The 20,777-nt window shown below is 42.2% G+C and overlaps 2 protein-coding genes across 5 annotated transcripts in view; both read right to left on the bottom strand.

The window, feature by feature from the left end:
• Positions 1-2,154, bottom strand: part of dvl1b (dishevelled segment polarity protein 1b) — a 30,944-nt gene extending 28,790 nt beyond the window's left edge. Inside the window, exon 1 of one of the 2 annotated variants that reach the window (XM_081705105.1) lies at positions 1,719-2,154. In XM_081705105.1, the coding sequence (XP_081561231.1) occupies positions 1,719-1,888 (170 nt within the window). In that variant the 5' untranslated portion in view covers positions 1,889-2,154. The remainder of the gene's footprint in view (positions 1-1,718) is intronic. The other variant, XM_035520343.2, reaches the window with a different exon arrangement.
• Positions 2,155-3,449: 1,295 nt separating this feature from the next.
• On the bottom strand, positions 3,450-19,782 carry mxra8a (matrix-remodelling associated 8a). 3 transcript variants are annotated; one of them, XM_081705539.1, is made up of 11 exons: positions 16,036-16,433; positions 14,540-14,588; positions 13,834-13,860; positions 13,370-13,672; positions 13,174-13,275; positions 12,392-12,850; positions 6,080-6,241; positions 5,920-5,977; positions 5,749-5,831; positions 5,585-5,659; positions 3,450-5,450 (listed from the first exon to the last, which is right to left on the bottom strand). In XM_081705539.1, exons 2-11 carry the CDS (start codon positions 14,577-14,579, stop codon positions 5,428-5,430), a joined length of 1,332 nt encoding a protein of 443 aa, XP_081561665.1. In that variant the 5' UTR covers positions 14,580-14,588; positions 16,036-16,433; the 3' UTR covers positions 3,450-5,427. The 3 variants fall into 3 exon arrangements, with proteins under 3 accessions (XP_081561665.1, XP_081561664.1, XP_081561667.1); XM_081705538.1 differs by lacking the exons at positions 14,540-14,588; positions 16,036-16,433 and adding an exon at positions 19,583-19,782; XM_081705541.1 differs by lacking the exon at positions 14,540-14,588 and having other exon boundaries at positions 16,036-16,428.
• Between the last annotated feature and the right edge of the window lie 995 nt (positions 19,783-20,777).

Below are 20,777 nucleotides of genomic sequence, written 5' to 3'. Positions count from 1 at the left end.
AATATTGATCTTTGTACTATTTCATACATAAGCCATAACTGGGTGAGGTACATTTTAGCATTGTTAGTCTTCATTAGTGGTCTGTGGTTGGCGAGGAAAAGGCAAACAAAGCCTAATAACTGCAAGCACACTTATAAAGGTTCTCCACATTACTGCAATCCGTGTCATGATCAATATGAATCCATGTCATAAGTTTCAGATATCTGCTCTTCATTGCAAATCGCTCCAATATGCAGAATTGCATTTCATATTAGAGCATTTTGTCATAAAAACAATTTTTAAAATAAGATCTTCGTTTACTATATCAGCGTGACTGTAAAATAGGTAAGAATCTTGACATAGCAAACAACCGTGGCACAAAATACAGATGGAAACAAGTAAGTCAATGTCATGGAACAATACGTCAGCACAATAAGAAGACACACGCCGAGTATCTGATAAGATCACTGAATTATCTTTATTGCGGCAGCTAGAGATACACTTACAGTTAGCTACTGTTCAACTGACTACATATTACTGCATAGAAACCAGACGAGATTAGGATGCCAATACGCCATGTCAAGGTCCTTGAGGCTGAAGAGCTCGGCACAGTGACCGTGACTTAAGTCAGGCCGTTAGTCCCCGCCACCTGCTTTCAGGAGCAGAGCGAGTTTTCCCGGGCAGCCGCGGTTGGACTTCGGGTTACAAATTTCCACCCAGTGAGCGGCCTACTTCGAAAATTGATCAGAGAGAAAGCGTAGCCTTCGCGTAGAATTATTAGCAACGACAGCAGTAGACACTGTAATACGGAACCTGTCATCATAGGCCAATGAATCTACATGTAATGTAATATCCTGTGCTTTTCTCCCTACTGATATACCACCTAGTGTAACGTTAGCCATGTCATGTGTTGATGCAGATTAAAGGACCACTCGCAGTGTGTAGTCCACGCATATGTAGTCGGCAAAGCAAGAACAAAGCTTCCGTAAAACACCGAAGTTAGGCGAGCACACGTCCTCCGTCCTGTAGCCGACGGTACTGGCGTCTTTATGTCGTTACACGCACTGTTGCACGTGCAGCCATGCAACATTGTTATTATTGCACTAGAATTCAGCAAACTGGGTCTGGAGGCGTTGCAGCACGCAGCAATCCAGCAGTCCAAATAACTATTATCGGAGAGATTTCAACGTGCACCATAGCGCTGACAGCTACAAGACGCCGAGCATGTATTTTACATTTACAACCATGCAGGTACGCCGCAACAGCAGTGGGAACAATAATAAAAGTAGGCCTGTACATTGTGATTTCCCTTCGGCATTAAATCGTTCATTTAAAAGTGACTCCAAATATCAGGATTGAATCAATTGTGTTGGCTGATTGTTGTAAAAGATTCAACTTCGACTATTAGCCGTACAGACGACCGTCTTTGCCGGTTATTCAAAATGTGGGTTATAGAATGAATACAAACATAGAGATCCTACATAATTCGTCCCATCACGAACACATCATGATGTTATAGCCCTACAATAGGAGCAGGTGATCAAGCCATTAGTCATGGGAGGCAGGTGCCAATAATGTGAAACCGTCGCTGCCAAGATGACAGCTTCATTTGAACAGAAGCGAAGTGAAGAATTGGCATAATGCTTCTGATTTTCAGGCTACACAGATTTGGTTACGCAGTATTATATGCCATTCTGTTAACGCATGAAAGAGACAGGCTTAAAAGGTAGGCTACTTACCCAAAATCTTGATCCATAGATTTGAAGAAGAATTTGTAGCTGTTAACCGGGCGATTGTTGAGGACATTTTTAAAATCTGCCAAAGTTACCTTATCTGGAGCAACTGACAATTTTACCAAGTAAGGAGTTTCCTCCTCGTCTATATGGTAAATAATTTTAGTCTCCGCCATGAGAATATGGAGGAAACAATCACCGGAGAACCGTGAGTGTTCCGGCTGTACCAGAGGTATAGCGATAAATTATTGCAATAAAATAATGTCATCAAATTAATTAATCGAAACATTTAGCGCGAATAAAGAAACAAAACAACCGCCTATTTAATGCTAAAGACAAGAACACAGGCATTATAAGAGCCTGGTAGACATCTACTGCAGTCAAGTCGGTGTGAGTGTGCGGACGTTGTGCAGTTGGTCTGGTAAAACAGGAAGGGAAGGCTCACATCCTCGACAGAATCAGGCTGGAATACTGTGAGTTACACAGTCATTTCTCTCGCCAGTACTGCCATCACGTGGCCTCACTACATTTCCAGTCACATCGCTGGGACGTTACAATAGGCTGGATAAATCAATTGCCTCTGTAAGGTGGAACGAGGCCAATTCATTTAAAACAGATGAATGAATCCATATACGTAGCATAAATGATGATAACGATTGTGGTAGTGATAAGGCAATTAACATATATTTTGAGGCAGGAACTAATGCCAAGTCTATTTTGTGAATGGAATGGTCATTTGTAAATCTCCATTCCAGATCAATAGCATATCTAGTGACCTTTAATCAGGTTTCATGGTCACGACTCGTCGAAGTACACTTTAATATTAACTACAGCTTAATTAAATGCATTTAATCATATCCCATTTCCCACCTTACAAATAAATTAGCTAAAACTATGCAAAGTCAATTAAAAATACTCAGTTGTAATCTTGTCCCTCTTCTAACAATGCTTCTCGGGTAGTGAGTCAGTGTGGTTGCACCTGTGGAATATTGCCCCATTATCAGACATTCTGCTCACAGATGGTCATAAACAGTTTAGGAACTGTGAAATCTAGTGCTGGTGGGAAATCGAAAGCTACGGTTTTATAAATAGAATCTATAGCTCTACGATCTAATTATGCCTTTAAGATGACTTATAGTAGTCATACAGTGCATATTTTCTAAATGTTTCAACAAATCAACTTAGCTTGTAAAATACCAATAGTTCATACTGAGTGGTCAGGAAAAAAATATTTGCACGAATAAATGATCTTTTTAAAACTATATAGAACACATTAACGCTGAAGTAATTAAAATGACAAAGGCATCAGACAATAATGTGCATTAGGGTGCTTGTCAGGGTATTAAAATAACAGCATAAGATTTGTTGCCCTCTAGTGGCATTGTTTCGACCCCTCACACAACCTAACTAGTGACGTAATCGTTTGTACAGGCCAGTACGACTCAATGACAGCGTTACCACGCCACTTGCGTAAGGAATGAAAAGCACTGGCGCACGTGTTTCCTGACTCACTTCATGGCTTTGCAATCTCCCCTTATATAACACAGCGTCAAGGATGAATGATATTAAAGGAGCATATACCAGACATATACAGTCATTCTAAATCTAGCCATACATAAATTGACTGGAATTTTAAGAACATTTGAATCTCCATTATAAAACTGTAAAGAGCCACGGGTAGAGAGAGAGTTTATAACACAACAACAAGAACAACAACAAAAATCCAGTTGGCAAATGTTAATTAACAAACCCTTTATTAACAGAATGTTTCTGAGCATAGCCTTCATTACAGGAACCGAGAGTCATTACATCATCAGAAGTAACCCAGCCAGGAGCCATATTAAGGTGTTCAGGCCAAAGGAATTCAATCAAGACACAAAATGAGTAGGCTATTGTTTGGCATACTTGCAGAATTATGGTCTATCCAACTGCTCCCTACAATTTTCTCAATATTAATGGGTGGTTAAGGAAACACTGAGAAAAATAATAAGAATATGTGGATGTCATACTGGCCATAATTATCCCTCCTACAGAGGTTTCAAACATTGGTTCCTTTTATCTTGACTGAGCCAAAATACCATCTGCAGCTCTGGCATTCAATAACACTTGGTTGAACTGTGGCTCCTGCAGATTTCAAGCACTACTGTATGAAAACGCATTACAAGCAGCAGCGTGTTACTGGAGGTGAGTTGCGGGCACAGTGCCATGGAAGCGGTCGCGTTTCGGATAACAGCAAGGCCTCTTACATGAATGTGTGGATGCAAGAATATTTAAGAAGCAACAGCAATCACAGTAAGAGCATCAGGCAGAGCAAACAGAGGGGAGTCACAACAGATAAATGAGGGCAAATTCCACAAAGAATAGAATAAAATAGAATAGAATAGCTTCATTGCCACTGTTCAATTACAATGAAATTAATGTTTTATTCCAGTAAGTCTGGCACTTGTACATTCAAAGGAAGCAAATGCAGTAGCGTAAAAATAACAAACAGCTAGCGAAATAAACTGGAGTTAGCTCACAGAGGGCAGAGGTTACCAAGGGATTAAAGAATCTGTGGATGAGATGGAGAATCTGTCTGATCAAAAGACTCTCACAAGCCCTGGGGAGATCGGTGGTAGGGAGTGAACAAAGACAAAAATAAGCTCTGTGAGTGTCTGGTGCTAGTGTGAGCATTAATGATGCAGCTTCAGCCTTTTAATGAGCTACTGAGATCTAGCAGGTGATGGGCTATACTCAGCACACTTACATTTCTGAAGGCTATCTGTCCGAATAATGTACTAAACACAAGCAAATATAGAAAATGCAGCATATTGGATATGTATCATGCATTTTGATTTTAAAAAGTCTCTGCTGTTCAATCTTCTACTGTAAAAGTATTTAAAATGAGTTCTAGGTCAATATTTGAAGTTTCATTATGCCATTAATACATATATATTGGTATTAATAAACATCTTAAATAATCAACCCAAACATATTTGGATGGATGTAAAAATATCCATAAAACAAAAAAAACAGATGAATGAGAACAAAGCTTATATATCCTAGTTCTTTAGCTGAAAAAAAGGAAAATAATTAATTACTGTATGACTCAAGGCACTTGAATTTAAGCAAGTTTAAGCATTATTATTAAGCTTTTATCTGTCACTCAGTTATCAAATGCAGTTATCAAATGCATTTCTGTATGCAAATTACCTCACATTTGCACATTGTCTAATAAGAAAGCAGTGTTTTAGTTTGAGATTTGAAAGATACCGCTAAATACACAATGCAGTCTGGCAAGTGTATAGCATAAAATCTAAAATATGCATTATTGATGTAGGTTAAAGGGCACACTGATGTCACTGAAGCTTGTTTTTGTAGATCTGAAGCCTGAGGAGAAGGTGGCAAGTGTGATTGGTCCTTTGGGCAGTGGAGAAAGCCTACAGTGGATGCTGCAGCATCACACAGTCAGTGATCTAAATGTGATAGGGTGCTCCTCTCAGCAGGAAAGCCCTGCCCCTGCTGTACTAGTGAACCTGAAACAGCAAAGACTGCATTGCGTGCACACACACACACACACACACACACACACACACACACACACAAGCACACATGCACAGCACTTCATGCTTTCCTCCCCTCCGTACAACACTCATCTGTGTGTATGCACTCCTAAAGCTGCTCTCCTGCATTCTGCTTTATCTGCCCCTGGACCAGCCAGTGGCCAGCGCATCTCTCATTTCCATGACTTCTGCAAGTCTGCAACATATAGAAAAGAGCAAAAAAACAACAAGGAATTCCAACAAGTTCAGGGAAGGCAGAGGCAACATATGCCTAATCTAAGAGCAGGGCAACAGAAACACAAATATAGTAAATCTGTATTTTCTTTTTACCTCTGTCCAAGTCGATGACCTTAGGGGAGGAACATTTGGACATCTCAGCCTCTTTTAGAAGGTTATTTTTGAACTCTAAGACAGAACAGATGCATATTGTTCAATAACATATTTTATGTTATAGCGGTTGGTCCAGCAGAACGGAAGAACTTGGGTGTTCTCACCACACTTTGCCTCATCCTGGTTGCACATCTTCACCTCTGGAACGTCTCTCTCATAGTTTTTGCTCAAACGGCATTGATGGCTTCTGTAGGAGCAAATCAGTAACTCTGAACTGAACCTTAATCACTGTGTCTTTGCAACTGATTCTAGTACTGAGAGTTTTGGATACTCACATAAATTTCACAGTAGGCAGTTCTGATTTCGCAGTCACACGTGGATCATATTCCAAGGCTGCAGTCAGATGTTCATAAATCTCAGAATTACATACATGAAGTTACAGAAAGGGGAAAAAAAAAATCTCTCAGTACGGTCGGGGTGGGGAAAGCCACCAACCTCGAGCCTTCCGTCGGCAGGTGAGGAGGACAATGGCCAGGATGATGAGGGCCATCAGGAGAAGGGTGGCCAGGATGTATCCCAGCTGCTGCAGGAAGTGACCTCGGTGCTCTGGCAGGATAACATTGATGACATGAGGGGGCATTTCCACCGCTTTTGTCACTGTCAAAAAGAGAGAAAGAAATAAAACTAAGTTCACTAATAACATCCTAGTAAAACTCTTTAAAATATGTGGGAAGTCTAGAACTGCCTTTGAACTCGTAATTTCTGTCTACACTTTTATTAGCCACAAGAGGGCACTGCATGCTCATAAGACGTTTCTGTGAAAGAAGACCATTCCAAAAAAAAAAAAAATCAGTAAAAACCAAATATTCAGAAAAAGCAAAATTGGCACTTTTGCGCAGCATAAGACTGCATAAGATTTCTAGATTTTGGAGAAATACAACAAATATGTTAAATGAGGTTAATAAACTAGAGCAACATACAAAGCTGTTCAAAGAATGAGCCTTCTGGCATTACCACATTGCCTGTGTTGAGCTTAATGCCATTACTACAGGCCTAAATGTTATGAGAAAACTACAGTCCTGAAAAAAATGTTGACTCAGAAAATATCTGGGCTATGTCTGGGGCAGACTCTCGAATTTGCTTTTTGTTTCTGCCTACTGAGCTTCTGGGCGCCTTTCTGCCACTTTGATTCTCAACAACAAAGATGAGATAAAGCTACCCAGAAGCTACCCAGGTGGAAGCAACTTCAGGTGAACAGAACCAGATGGTTGAGATGAGAGGGTGGAGGGTGTTCTGAACTCCCTTCTACTGGCTTTAAACATGGAGGTGTCCGTATGTTTGTTAGCTATAGATTAATCTAAAGACTAGATAGTGGGAGTCCAAATATGCCCAGGCCTCCACAGCTCTGATGTAACTGTTTTTTATGGCACTGAAACATAAAAGTGGTCAAAAATTACTGAGAAGGTCCCAGTATGGTTAACATTTTTTTCTTTCACAGGAAAATCTAATCCAGGACATGTAAAAAGATGAACATCAAGACTATTTCATCTGTGTCTGATACACTCAGTTGAGTAAAAACACCCAGCCTGATGTGATACAACAACAGACCTTTAGGACAACAAGATGGATCTATTTAGATAATGTACAGATAAACCCTAAAAAGATGTAAATTAAGCAAGTAAATGAGAGGAAAGGAAAATCAGGATAGACAAAAAAAAGCAGGGGAGAAAGAGAGAGACCATCTGGAGTTTAGTGTTATGATTGGAGCGTAGAGTAGGGGTACAGTTTAGAGACACGTCACGCCTGCAGAAACAGTTGAACACTGCCTGTGGTCATAATAATGAGGGGATGGGAGGATCAAAGAGGACCCTGGTCAACCACAGGAGAGAGCGAGAGAGAGAGAGAGAGAGAGAGAGAGAGAGAGAGAGAGAGAGAGAGAGAGAGAGAGAGAGAGAGAGGCAGAGAGAGAGAGAGAGAGGCAGAGAGAGAGAGAGAGAGACAGAGACAGAGAGAGCAAGAGAGAGAGACAGAGACACAGAGAGAGAGAGAGAGAGAGAGAATGTGTGTGTCTCGGTTTTAGTGGCAGAAAATACTTCTATAATCTCACAAACCAGACAATACTGTTTTGAATAAATAATTGTTTAACAAAGTTGAGAGTTAAGAGAAATTCAACTTCATGGTGTTTTTTGAATCTCTATAAGAGATGAAGTCTTTCCAAGTTCCACTCATCTTGCTAAAACCTGTTATTGGTGACTATAATGGCAAATGCTTTTCAGAGTCTTTCCTTTCTGCTGTGTCACCATCCAAGAGGAGACAAACCAAATGAAAACTTGCACCTCAAGTTTTACCACATCAATTTTCAACTTCAACTTGAGTTTTTTTAGATGTTAAAATGATGACAGTCACATTCTCTCGACTTCTTCTAATATCACAGTGATCAGGTGCGAGTACATTCAACAGTCCTCATCAGTTAAGGTGATGATCATTTGCTGCTTTTAGAAGACATTAAATGTTTGTGGGAATGCTCCAACATCCATTCTAAATGATGCTAAAAAGTACATGTTAGCTGATTAGCACACTTACCTCACTGTAATCATCCCCACCAACTCCCCATCACAGCTCAATGTGAAAATGGGTAGGTTATCTCCAAGGCCCCATGAAGGGACTTTTACCATCTCTGTTTATTTGCACGCCTTAAACACTAGTTGCCCTGGAATCACTATCATTAGACAGATGTACCTGCCATTTTAGCTTAACCACAATAAAGCAGCCTGGTGGGAAGCTGACACACCACCAACCCTGCCATCACCGCTAACAGCCAGTCCAGATGAAGAACATGCTCTCAACACTCTGAGGCCTTTCTGAATCAGTCTGAGCCTTCAAAATTCTTAAACAATTAGCCTCTACTAAAACACACTCTATTGCTAAGTCAAAAGACAGAACTCCAGCAGAGATTAGAGCTCTCTGTGGTTATATGCTTGCTTTGCACTGAGTAAGGGGAAGGATTTAAGGGTAAAACCTTCCACAGATTGAGACAGGCCCATTGCTTGCATGGTCAATTTAACTTCCTGCACCTGTTTGGTCTTGGATTGGCTCCTCCGGTCAAAGGAGAATGCAGAACTTTTCTAATGCCAGTAATCTGAAATAGGAACTTCTCAGGAACCAGGGGATTATATTGATTTCATGGGTACCAGGATGAACAAAGTTAGGGTTTGGCTGCCTTGTTTAAAAACACAAAGTGCAGCAAAATGCTCAGTAAAGAAAGAAAGAGAAGATATCCTTTTACGAAACCCCCAGAATGAGAGAAAAGGTTGCTTTTGATTGATTTACATAGATTTTTAAGAGCAATAGTTGCCATTGTTTACTGTTTTTCCCTGGCAAAGAAACTTCTCTGTGCAAAATGAAAAGGAGTTTGGATATGTGTGTCTCAAATCCAGATAACAGCTTTCTTCTTCACACAAACAGGACAGAGGAAAGGGCTAGCATAGTTTGGGTGGGTCGAGGGGAGGTGTGATAGTGAGCTGACCTAAATCCCTAAATCCAACACAGCCTGCTCAGAGCAAAAGCCTGACATAGAATTCCAGCCACAGCTGACTGTATGCTTAACAAATGGAGAAATCGTCTGCGTTTCTGCTGATAGCCAAAGAGCAATCTAAGTGAAGTCAAACACAGAAGCAGAGCCAAGCGTGGGAAAACAGCAACAAGAAAAATAAAAAGAGGAAAGGGGACTGAAAGGTAAGGGAATTATGTGTAAGGCAAGAGACAGACGGATAGAACAACACAACTCCAAAGAAAACAGGATGATCAGCAATGAAAGGAGGAGAAGATAACTTTAAATGAATCACCTGATTGGCAGTATAAGTACACATAACACAGACACAGCCAACCAAGACTGGGATAAAATGCTCCACTTGCCTTATAACGTCTATTTTAGAAGTGCCAAGGCAAACAATGCTACAAATTAGTTCTGAAAAACATATTTCATAAAGCACATAGAACAATACAGGTTTGCTCTTAGCTTGTGTGCAGTCAACAGACATTTCAGCACAAACAGTATGTATTTTCTTCTTAATGTGTTCTACAGTGTTTTGGTCTATGCTCCCCCACCCTGTGGATGTGATGTTATCCCTCCGGATTCTACCAAGCTTTGGTTCATGGTATGCACTTCTGAACCATAGAAAATGACTTTCCCACATTTTCCCATTGTCAGTTTGTCAACCGGACACCAATACCTTGCGGTAATCTGCCCACACCCCCCAAATAATTGCATCCCATGCATCATAACAACATATCTTTTTTTGTATTTCCACCTATCCTCTCTCTCCTTCACTCTGCTTAACTCTCCTTAACTCTCCTTTTCAATCTTCTGTGCTCATTTTCTTCTGTGTGTCTGGCTGGACTTCAAACACAAACACATACACATGGCCAGACTGAAAGCGAGGGGTGGACTGGGGGAACTGGGCCAGAGAGGAGAAGCAGGAATGTGAATGTGAGTCAAACGCAGGGGAAGAAAGAGAATTTCTTCCATGGAACAAACGAAGCACATATGGCAGACACTCGTATCTAGAGCGATTTGCAATTTCAAGCTTGTTAAAGAGGTAGGCAAATATAGTGTCAGGAGTCTTGCTCAAGGACTCTTATTGGTGTAGTGCAGAGCACTTGCCCAGATGGGGTTTAAACCCCAGTCCCCCCTGGGGTGAGGCATTGTTACCCACTACACTATAACAACCACTATACCAAAGCACTACTGTAAGTCACTGAAGCCAAGAGCATCTGCTAAATGTAAATGAAAAAGAAGTGTAAAGGGATGCTAAATAGATGGGGGACTAATTACTGTTTCAGGGTAACTGAGGTAGACGCCATGACCAAGAACTGAACGCAAAAGCAGACACACATCCAGCGTCTCCAGACCAGCCTGACCACCATGAACCCTCAAGTTGAACCTGATTGGCTCATCTGCATGTTGAGCAAAAATGGCGTTTGTACTGAGGAGCTCATCACCACCACCATTGTTTCTCCTGCTAGAATGTGCTCAGTTATTTACTCTGTGGATTCTGAATAGAACTACTAAATTTGCTCTCGCTGAGTAATCCAAGTACCTGTGTACTAAATATTTGTTAGCCATTTCTTAAGGCTTGTAAGCTACTCTTACTATTATGTTCTATTAGTTTGTCATCCAGTGTCAACCAGATGTCGATGGATTCCCTTTCTGAGTCTTGGTTCCTCTGAAGGTTTCTTCCTCTTTCTCTCAGGGATTGTCGCCATGGCTCGCTCATTATGGACCTGAACCCAGATTCTATGCACATATGATTTCTGTAAAACTGCTCTGTGACAACATGTAAAAAGCGCTATACAAATAAATGTGATTTGAATTTTCTGTGTGTGCGCACATACATGTATATGTGACTATATCCGTGCTCGTTCTCTACTCTGTATGTCTGTCTTCATTCCAAGGCATCCAAATAACACACTGCTTTTACTTGTTTGTTCTACCACCATTCAGCAAGAAGGAGACGGGGGTGAGAGCAGGGGAGATAGACAAACACGAATAGGCACAGAGAGAGAGGGGACAGAGAGAGGCCGGCACAGTTGCTGGGGCGGCGGGTTTGAGGTTGTACAAAGAAATGTACAAAGCAGTAATGAGACCTCCCCTCCCCCACATTCTCCGTAACACTCATAAAAGATTAAAAAGCCTCCAAAACAACAAGGAGCAGCGCTGGCTGCAGCACAACACTGATTTGGTGAAAACATTATCCAAGTGTTCTATTCTTAGACAAATATTGCAAATGTGAGGTAAACATCACATGTGATGTATAATGCCTGGATTGCCCGCATTATACCCGGACTGCTATGCTCCAGGTTTGTGTTTACAGTACATAGTACATCTACCATAAATAATTACTTATCTTGACTCCTCCATGAAAAGAATTCATGCAGTCGCTACTACTGTTTATTAAACAGCTATAACTATGACTATAGATATGTTAAAGCCATACAAAGATGGAAGGAGCTTGTTAAGAGTATAAAGAATCTTGTGATTGCTGAAAATAATGTGGAATTAATGTCACAGTCCTTAAAATTTGAAAACTGCATTCTAAATGGATTTTCATTATGAAATCGCTGAATCCTTGTGCTGTAGACCATAGGAAATAAAGCAAATGGTCGAGTACGGCACTGTGTCTCCTCACAGCATTTGCTTCTCATTACCTCTGAAAGACCTCATTACTGAACTGTAAGTCACTGCTGAGGCAGACAGGTTTTCACCAGTAAACACTGCTCCCTACAACCAGTCATTACGCATCTCTGCCTACACTCAGGAAAAATGAGCCTGGTAAGAATATACTGTTGTTGTACACATTGCCTGCCTGTGGTAATACTCATATGGGCCTTGACCTGCAGCCACACACCAGTGATGTAACATGGCCCTGGGGTGGGGGGTGGGGGGCATACCACCAGCCAAAGTTCAGCATTCATACTGCTTCTAAGATGAAGTGACTTTCAATTAGGAAGAAGAGAGAACCAATTTTTGACACATAATATGTTCTCCTGATTTCAGCTCAGCATCATTAATGTACTCGCCAGCCACTGTGTCGGATTTAGCTTGCAAACCTTACTTAATTGATCTTTTATTTGATCTTTATACTTGTTCATTTGCAGACTAAGACATCTGTTGCCATGTGGTCATCCTCTATGCCAACAGAAAGAAAGAGATAGCTAGGACACATACATAGACAATCAGACAGACAGACAGACAGACAGACAGAACATTTTTAATTTTGGACTTGGCTCAGGTAACGTTTCTCTTACTGGGGTCTTCTTTGGGCAGAGAGTAGGGAGTATGCGTGGCCTCCAGTGGGACGGGCGGGCCGACATTTAGCTGGAAGATGCGTCTCTCATGCAGGCCACAGTAGTGGTGGTGGAGATGGCAGGAGTACAGGCCCTTGTCAGCGGGTTGCAGGTCTGAGATGGTGAGTGAGAAGTCCCCACGTGAGAATGCCGTGGTTGAGATGTTCATCTTCCTCTGGATGAAGAGCGGCCCGTAGTGACGGCGCTCTCCTGACGCATACAAGTCAACGAGGCGGTCAGCGCGGTCATGCCGGACCCCTGGGCCCTGCCGGTCCCAGTGCACCACCTGTTGCTGCTCCTCCTCACTGTTGCTCTCCGTCCAGATGGGCCGGCGATTGACGCAGGGCAGCACCACCGTGCTGCCTGCCAGGACCACGTACACTGCCTTCTGCCCGTCCCAGAAACGCCGCTCCTTACGCGCTAGAACCATAGTATGGGCTGGGTGAATACTCTTATAAAAATTCTTCACATTTTCTTGGATCTTGTGTATTCTGTTTCACTGCACACAAGCAGACTGTGGTAAAACATCTTATGCCATGAATAATGGAATGGAACCAGCAATGGAATGAAAAGCCTCAACTGATACAAAAGATGACAATCTGCACATGCCTCACATCCAGCTCCTTAACTAATCTTCAAAGGAAAACTTTCACCAAAACTACAAACTAACAGATAGTTACAATTACAATGCTGAGATCATGCAGCTACAACTGACCATACTGAGAAGTTACCAACTAACCAACCTGATTTGGTGACATTGAGTTGCACTTTGATGGACTCATATAGGTGACAGTAGTGATGGTGGAGGTTGCAGGAGTAGATGCCTCTGTCACTCGTTTCCACATCTGTAATAAGACCCGCAGTGCATCCGTCCATTCAAACGGTCATAAGGAACAGAAATTACGTTTTTCTAGTAGGAAATGTAAGAGCAGCACTCACTCTTGATAACTAGTGAGAAGTTTCCATCTTGAAAAGCGCTCTTGGGCATGCTGATCCGCTCCTGGTTGTAGGCGTTGTAGATGCGCTGGTCTCCAGTGGAAAACATGTCCAGGATGCGCTCCATGGCGTAGTCAGGAGTGCTGCGGAACAGATCCCAATGGACCACGCGTTGCCGGTCTTTCAGGCGGTCCTGGGTCCACACCATGCGCTGGCTATAACACTGCAGTACCGTTTGGGACCCTTGTGGGGCGCTGATATTGTACATGGCCACCACCACACTACTGCCATCACTCTGGCCTAGCACTGAAGAAAAGCATTTAGAATTCATAGGCATTTCTTTCTGGTCTATTCAAAGAGAATCTTATGTTAATACGTGAATTAATAAACATTTCTATTGTTTCTGTAGCAAAGGACTAGAGGCACAAGACAGGAGCAGAAGGGAAGAGAGGCTTGCAGAGACTCACCGGTAGTGCCGAAAGATGACACAGCAACTGAAACGGAGACAAACAGATGAAATTAGACTAATCAAACTCAGACCAGCTGGCCAGCCATCAGGAGTCAATACCAAAGTAAACCTGGCCCCTTTTCTACACTCCTTCCTCCCAGGCTGAGGGCTCTGCTGAGTCAAACTAATGTTCAGGATAACTTTGACTGTGATGTCTGGTGTTGGTTAACCGATTGGCTGATTAATTGATTTACCCCATAGAAGTCCAAGACATCTGTTTTATTCAAGAATGAAAGAAGAAATCAAAGAATAAAAGATGAGGCATCACCTAGAATTAGTTAGAATTACATTTGTCAGACTGACAAGCATCTGTTAGAATCAGAATTAGATTTGTCAGACTGACAGGCATCAGCTAGAAACTTGTAAAATTACATTTGTCAGGTGAACAGGCATTAGCTAGAACCAGTTACAATTACATTTGTCAGACTGAACGGCTGATGTGTCACCACAAATCAGCTCATATGGCTATTTGGCCACACACTTGTTGTAATTAAATAGATAAATAAAAACATATTACTGTATACAGTAAGATAAGTAAAATAGGTTGGCAATAGGCCTACCAAATGAGGGCAGCATTTAAATATTTGAAGTCTGACTACTAAAGATTTGAAATGAATAATTAGAACTGGACTGAAAAATAAGTCCAGGAAGATTCAGTCAAGTACCTGCCCCATGGTACTGTCGCCATGACAACTCAACAGGCATGATGAACGTCTGTGAATGATGTTTATGGATAGATGTCAGGTTGATGGCAAGTTTGTATCCTTAAGTAATAAATACAGCCCTATGACTGTATAAAGGATCATCACACACCACCAGCACAAAACAGTGGTCTCAGGATAAGTACAGGTCAAAGATTTTACGTAAAAACATTTTACAGTAAAATTTTACAGTAAAACATTGCACAATTTAAAAAAGTAATTAATTAATTAATTTTGCTGGCTTAAAACATACCTTGCTAGCCCATTAAATCTGGCACATGTGACCTTACTCATTTCCATGATTTATTAATGATCTATGATGCGGCTTAAATTTGTTATATTTGCCACAGAGAAAAAAATAATTATCTGGAAAAACTCTCGCTTGACTCTTGATTCCTGAATAAAACTCTTGAATAAAACTCTCTAGTAGAGAATCAACTGCGCTGAAGTTCAAGTTACATTCCTGCAGTGTAGTGAGAATAAGCGGCGGGATGCAGTGTCAGTTTTGAGGCTTAATATGGAGAAATATGTTTTAAAAAGAGCAATGCTCTCTACACCACTCTAGTTCTCAAGACTAAATTACAAAGACTGTAACACCACAAATAATCTTTTTTGTATAAAATAATGCTCTTCATGGCTGGCATGAACATAATCATTTTTCCCCTTCAATCTTTGAACAGTCATACAATTTGTTCCCTATCACCTACTAGAAGAGACTTAACTGCTTCTGAGTATCTTAAAGATGTTGTGTGAGGTCTAAATGAGGTCTAAAAGACTGGCTGTGAGTCACAATCAGAGCTAGCGAGAGTATTTTATTGCTTAAAGAAATTCTACAGAGAGAAATGCTTAAAAAACACCAAGTTACTGCAAAACAAGTAGATAACCTAATGCATACAGTCTCACCAACACAGAGTAGTACACAGGGACACAAACACTCACAAAAACAACACTGAACCCACTGATCACACAATGTTTGGGATTATTTGTCTGGATGGCTAGAAATTTAGATTAGGCCATAAACAGATCAAACTAACAAACCTCCACTGACTAAAAGCGTAGAGATTATTCCAAATACAAATGAACTACTACTGAAATCCCTGCTCACTGCCCAGATGTTCCAACAGATGTGTTTATCCCTCCAATAATTAAACGTCTGCAGAATATGGATAGCATCTGCTCAGGTATTCCCTAGTGTGCTCTGGCTTTTTAACTCAAAACTCTTCAAAGGTTTTGTTGAGTGCTGTAAACTTTTTTGGTGTTTTGAATTTGGTGACATTGAGTTGCACTTTGATGGACTCATATAGGTGACAGTAGTGATGGTGGAGGTTGCAGGAGTAGATGCCTCTGTCACTCGTTGCCACATCTGTAATAAGACCCGCAGTGCATCCGTCCATTCAAACAGGCATAAGGAACAGAAATTATCACGTGTTTCTAGTAGGAAATGAAAGAGCAGCACTCACTTTAGATAATCAGTGAGAGGTTTCCATCTTTAAAAGTGCTCTTAGGCATGCTGATCCGGTCCTGGTTGTAGGCGTTGTAAACTTGAACAGACATTTAAGGTTTCATGGTGAAGTCTGAGGTAGGTGTTGCCACATGGCATTCATGGAAGAGGGAGAGGAAAAGGATCCGAGGGGAACTGGGAAGCACAGCTGGATGATTAGCACAGGGCTCAGTGGAGAGAGAGGTGCAGAGAGAGAAGGATAGATAGAGAGAGTTGAAGAGGACATAGAGAAGGACAGGGCAGAGAGAGAGAGAGAGAGAGAGAGAGAGAGAGAGAGGAGAGAGAGAGAGAGAGAAAGGACAGAGAGAGGGAGAGGACAGAGAGAGAGGGAGAGGACAGAGAGAGAGGGAGAGGACAGAGAGAGGGAGAGAGAGGGAGAGGACAGAGAGAGAGAGAGAGGACAGAGAGAGGGAGAGGGAGAGAGAGAGAGAGAGAGAGAGAGAGAGGGAGAGGACAGAGAGAGAGGGAGAGGACAGAGAGAGAGAGAGAGGACAGAGAGAGGGAGAGGACAGAGAGAGAGGGAGAGGACAGAGAGAGGGAGAGAAAGAGCGAGGACAGAGAGAGGGGACAGAGAGAGAGAGAGAGAAAGGACAGAGAGAGGGAGAGGACAGAGAGAGGACAGAGAGAGAGGGGACAGAGAGAGGGAGAGGACAGAGAGAGGACAGAGAGGGAGAGAGAGAGAGAGAGAGAGAGAGAGAGAGAGGACAGAGAGAGGGAGAGGACAGAGAGAGAGGGAGAGGACAGAGAGAGGGAGAGGACAGAGAGAGAGAGAGAGAGAGAGAGAGAGAGGGAGAGGACAGAGAGAGAGAGAGAGAGAGAGAGAAAGAGCGAGGACAGAGAGAGTGAGAGAGAGAGAGAGAGAGAGAGAGAGAGAGAGAGAGAGAGAGAGAAAGGACAGAGAGAGGGAGAGAGAGAGAGAGAGAGAGAGAGAGAGAGAGAGAGAGAGAAAGGACAGAGAGAGGGAGAGAGAGAGGACAGAGAGAGAAGGAGAGGACAGAGAGAGAGGACAGAGAGAGAAGGAGAGAGAGAGGACAGAGAGAGAGAGAGAGAGAGAGAGAGAGAGAGGACAGCGAGAGGGAGAGAAAGAGCGAGGACAGAGAGAGCGAGAGACAGAGAGAGAGAGAGAGAGAGGACAGAGAGAGAGAGAGAGAGAGAGAGAGGGGACAGAGAGAGGGGACAGAGAGAGGGAGAGGACAGAGAGGGAGAGAGAGAGGGAGAGGACAGAGAGAGAGAGAGAGAGAGAGAGAGAGAGAGAGAGAGAGAGAGAGAGAGAGCGAGAGAGAGAGAGCGAGAAAGGACAGAGAGAGGGAGAGGACAGAGAGGGAGAGAGAGGACAGAGAGTGGGAGAGAGAGACAGAGAGAGGACAGAGAGAGAAGGAGAGGACAGAGAGAAGGAGAGAGAGAGAGAGAGAGAGAGAGAGAGAGAGAGAGAGAGAGAGAGAGAGAGAGAGAGAGGACAGAACAGCCAGAATCTTTTGGCAGGAATCTGACAAGCACTCAAAAAGTACGTCATGTCCATGTATTCACATATACGCACAACACACCCACCCCCACACACACAAACACACGCACACAAACACCTGCACACGTGCACACGCACTCGCATACGCACGCACGCACTCACACCACATTTTCCCACAAGGATGTGAGATCCATACCACCTCTTCTCTTTCTTTCCATCTCTCCATTTCTTTCTGAGGAGAAGTGAAAATTAGCTTTGGTAGACTCTGAGAAGATAGCAGGTTTGAAATTTTGTGTTATTTATTCTCCATCATACGTGGCAAGGTCAAATATCCAAAATGATGAGGTTCTGAGAGGCAACTGAATACTGCAAGAACTGCAGGATTTGGGGGGGAGTAAAAGGAGGAGATTTTTTGAATAGAAAAGTTTGAAAGGATAGGTCTAATTAAACCCTTTAGATTTTTAACCCTTTAGATTTGCTCTGTCACACTGAGTCACACAACAGTACTCTTTGGATTGTTATTTCAAAAGGCCTAGGAAATCACTTTTCAATAAACCATCTTTCTTCACATTCTGAATTACAGGCTCTCTCCAGAACTGTCCATTCTATTGTGCTCTGAGTGGTTCATGCAGTTGTGGTTCTTGTATGTTGGGGTTCTGGGAGTGGGTCTCCACCTGAGATGGGCCCCTCTGGAAACCGCAAGATTCACATAGTGGGCAGAATTGTAGTTTCACCAATACTCAAGGACTCCACACAAAAACAATGTCATTGCCATGGCTGGTATTCAAGAACATAAGTTATTAAGAACTATTTCAAACCAAATTTAACCATTCAGTAAAATTTATAGTGTGACACCTACAGAATTAATTTACCCAAAATAATTCAAATGACTTGTGTGGGATGTAATTTAACACTAGATATCTTCCAGCTGTAAATGTAATACAGACAATGATGTGTTTTCTTTTAAAAATAATGAAACCAACTAAACTTTATAAAGCTCACAGCTACAATGACTAACAAAGACATACATAGTATGGCCATGGTGTTGTCTAAAATACATGTTATTTTAACAATGTTAAATAACGGTCATGCATAAGAGTGTAACTGCCAGTTGTTTGCAACCCATTCTTAAGACCACGGCAGTTTCAAAACAGGACCAAAACAGACCATTATACTGAGGCTGTGAATCATTCTTAGTCAGACATCATCTTCTGTTTTTAAATAAAGCCACATGCCTTTATTTCTGCTGTGAAGAATCTGTCAGATGAATCACTAGCAAGCTTCTTGCTAACGCAGCATAAAAGAAGATTTGTGGTCAAGATCAACATGATCCACACAAGCTCTACTTTGTTGAATCACTTCAAGTGTCCTTCCAAGATCAGCATTAGGTGCAGATGCCATCAGATGACTACCTACACAAAGGGTGTCTTCTCTAGCAAAATCCCACCATTAACCCTATTTCCCCCCCCAAAAAAACTCTAGGGATGACTAACGTTGAGCATTATCATGCCCAGGTCTCTTGAGCAATAACAGACTCCCTTCAAAACAAACAGAATTCCACAGCAATAGGACAATATGCAAAGGGGAAAATAGGGTGCTCAGATTCTTCTACAGAAGAAAACGTTTCAAATGGTACATCTACATTTATGGCATTTAGCTGACATCTGGTTTCTCTTTCTTAGAGAATGCCAGTGTCTTCCATCTCAGTTTGAGCACAAGACCAGAAACAAATCCTGAGCTATATCCCTTTATGTTCCTTGAGGTTTTGCGGAAATATTGGGAGGGGAAAGGACCTTTACTTCCCCCCCTAAACCAAAGAAGCATGGACAGTGGTCTATAATAGAACCACATGCAGTAGTTACTTATGGCACTTGGTTTCAGACAGAGACCAAGGTAAAGACAGAATGAAAAGCCATTAAGACATAGTGACAAGTAAGTTATTTTTGGAAAATCACACAACTATTTAAATGTTTAAACAACGTTTATTTACCTATTATTGATCAGTTCGAAGCTACTCAATTAGCCAAAGAAAGTGCATACTTACTTTGAATCAAGAGCGACGCCTGGACAGCGCGCACACCTGCGTGGTTCAATCCCGGCATCTCTTTTAACTTTTTCAGATGCGTCTTTAAGTTTGGGAGGCAGAAACAGTAGGACTCGGTTCACTTAGTACCTCAACTTCGTATCTTTGCGTCGATTCGCTGTTTGTCGGCCCGCGACAACAGCAGCAGCTGGCGCTGCGGGTCTAACCCCGGACCCCGCCTCCGCGTCTAAACCTAACCTCAAGCCCTGCGCTGAAGTTCAAGTTACATTCCTGCAGTGTAGTGAGAAAAAGCGGCGGGATGCAGTTTTGAGGCTTAATATGGAGAAATTTGTCTTAAAGAGAGCAGTGCTTTGAAATATTCAATGATCTATTTAAGCAATAATTTTGGTTAACTGTATACACAGAAATCACTGCAAAAACTGTTGGGCAGGTGGGTAAAAGTGAAGTCTAGTAGTATCTAGTAGTATACTTAGTGAATCACCTCATCGCTTTGAAGGTCTCGTTATTCACTCGTCTAAATGTCCTCATTATTTCATGGGAGAATCAAACTCTTTCACAACCCAAGCTAACAACTTGGTGTTTACAGCCTGGTGCAAGACAGAACGGGTTAGTGCCGACTCAGCTCTCTCCTCTACAAATAAAACTCCAGGAAACGAACGATTATGAGGCTATCGGGAGAATGTTCCGACAGCGCCAAAGAACCTCTCCTTGCGCATAGCGCTGCCAAGATTGCGCTCCTTTCTACTGAGTGACTTAACAGAGGCGTGTAAAAGCATTAACGTAACTAAAGACACTGTAGGCTACCTCAGACATCCTGAATATGTGACAAAGATTTCAGGTGAACATACTGGAGCAGAATAGCATAGTTTAGGGAGGGAAAACGGCCGACTGACCAGTCAGTATATAAAGTCAAATGAGTCTTAAGTTTGCTGTTCTGGGGTTGGTTCTGGTCGTTAACTAACACTGAGAAAAGAGTTCGCATGACCTCAACTCTTCCTGTATTGGCAGCTGTTTAAACTCCGCAGAACAAGGACGAAAACGGGAAACGTCTGCCCCCTCGTGGCAGAGAGAGCGAGAGAGAGAGAGAGAGAGAGAGAGAGAGAGAGAGAGAGCGAGAGAGAGAGAGAGAGAGAGAGAGAGAGAGAGAAAGAGAGCGAGAGCGAGAGAGAGAGAGAGAGCGAGAGAGAGAGAGAGA

Source organism: Electrophorus electricus, chromosome 22, assembly GCF_041902795.1.
Source record: "Electrophorus electricus isolate QZ-2024a chromosome 22, ASM4190279v1, whole genome shotgun sequence".
In the NCBI taxonomy this organism is placed as follows: Eukaryota; Metazoa; Chordata; class Actinopteri; order Gymnotiformes; family Gymnotidae; genus Electrophorus; species Electrophorus electricus.
The sequence above is the reverse complement of the archived record's forward strand: the minus strand, read 5'-3'. Positions and strand labels throughout refer to the sequence as shown.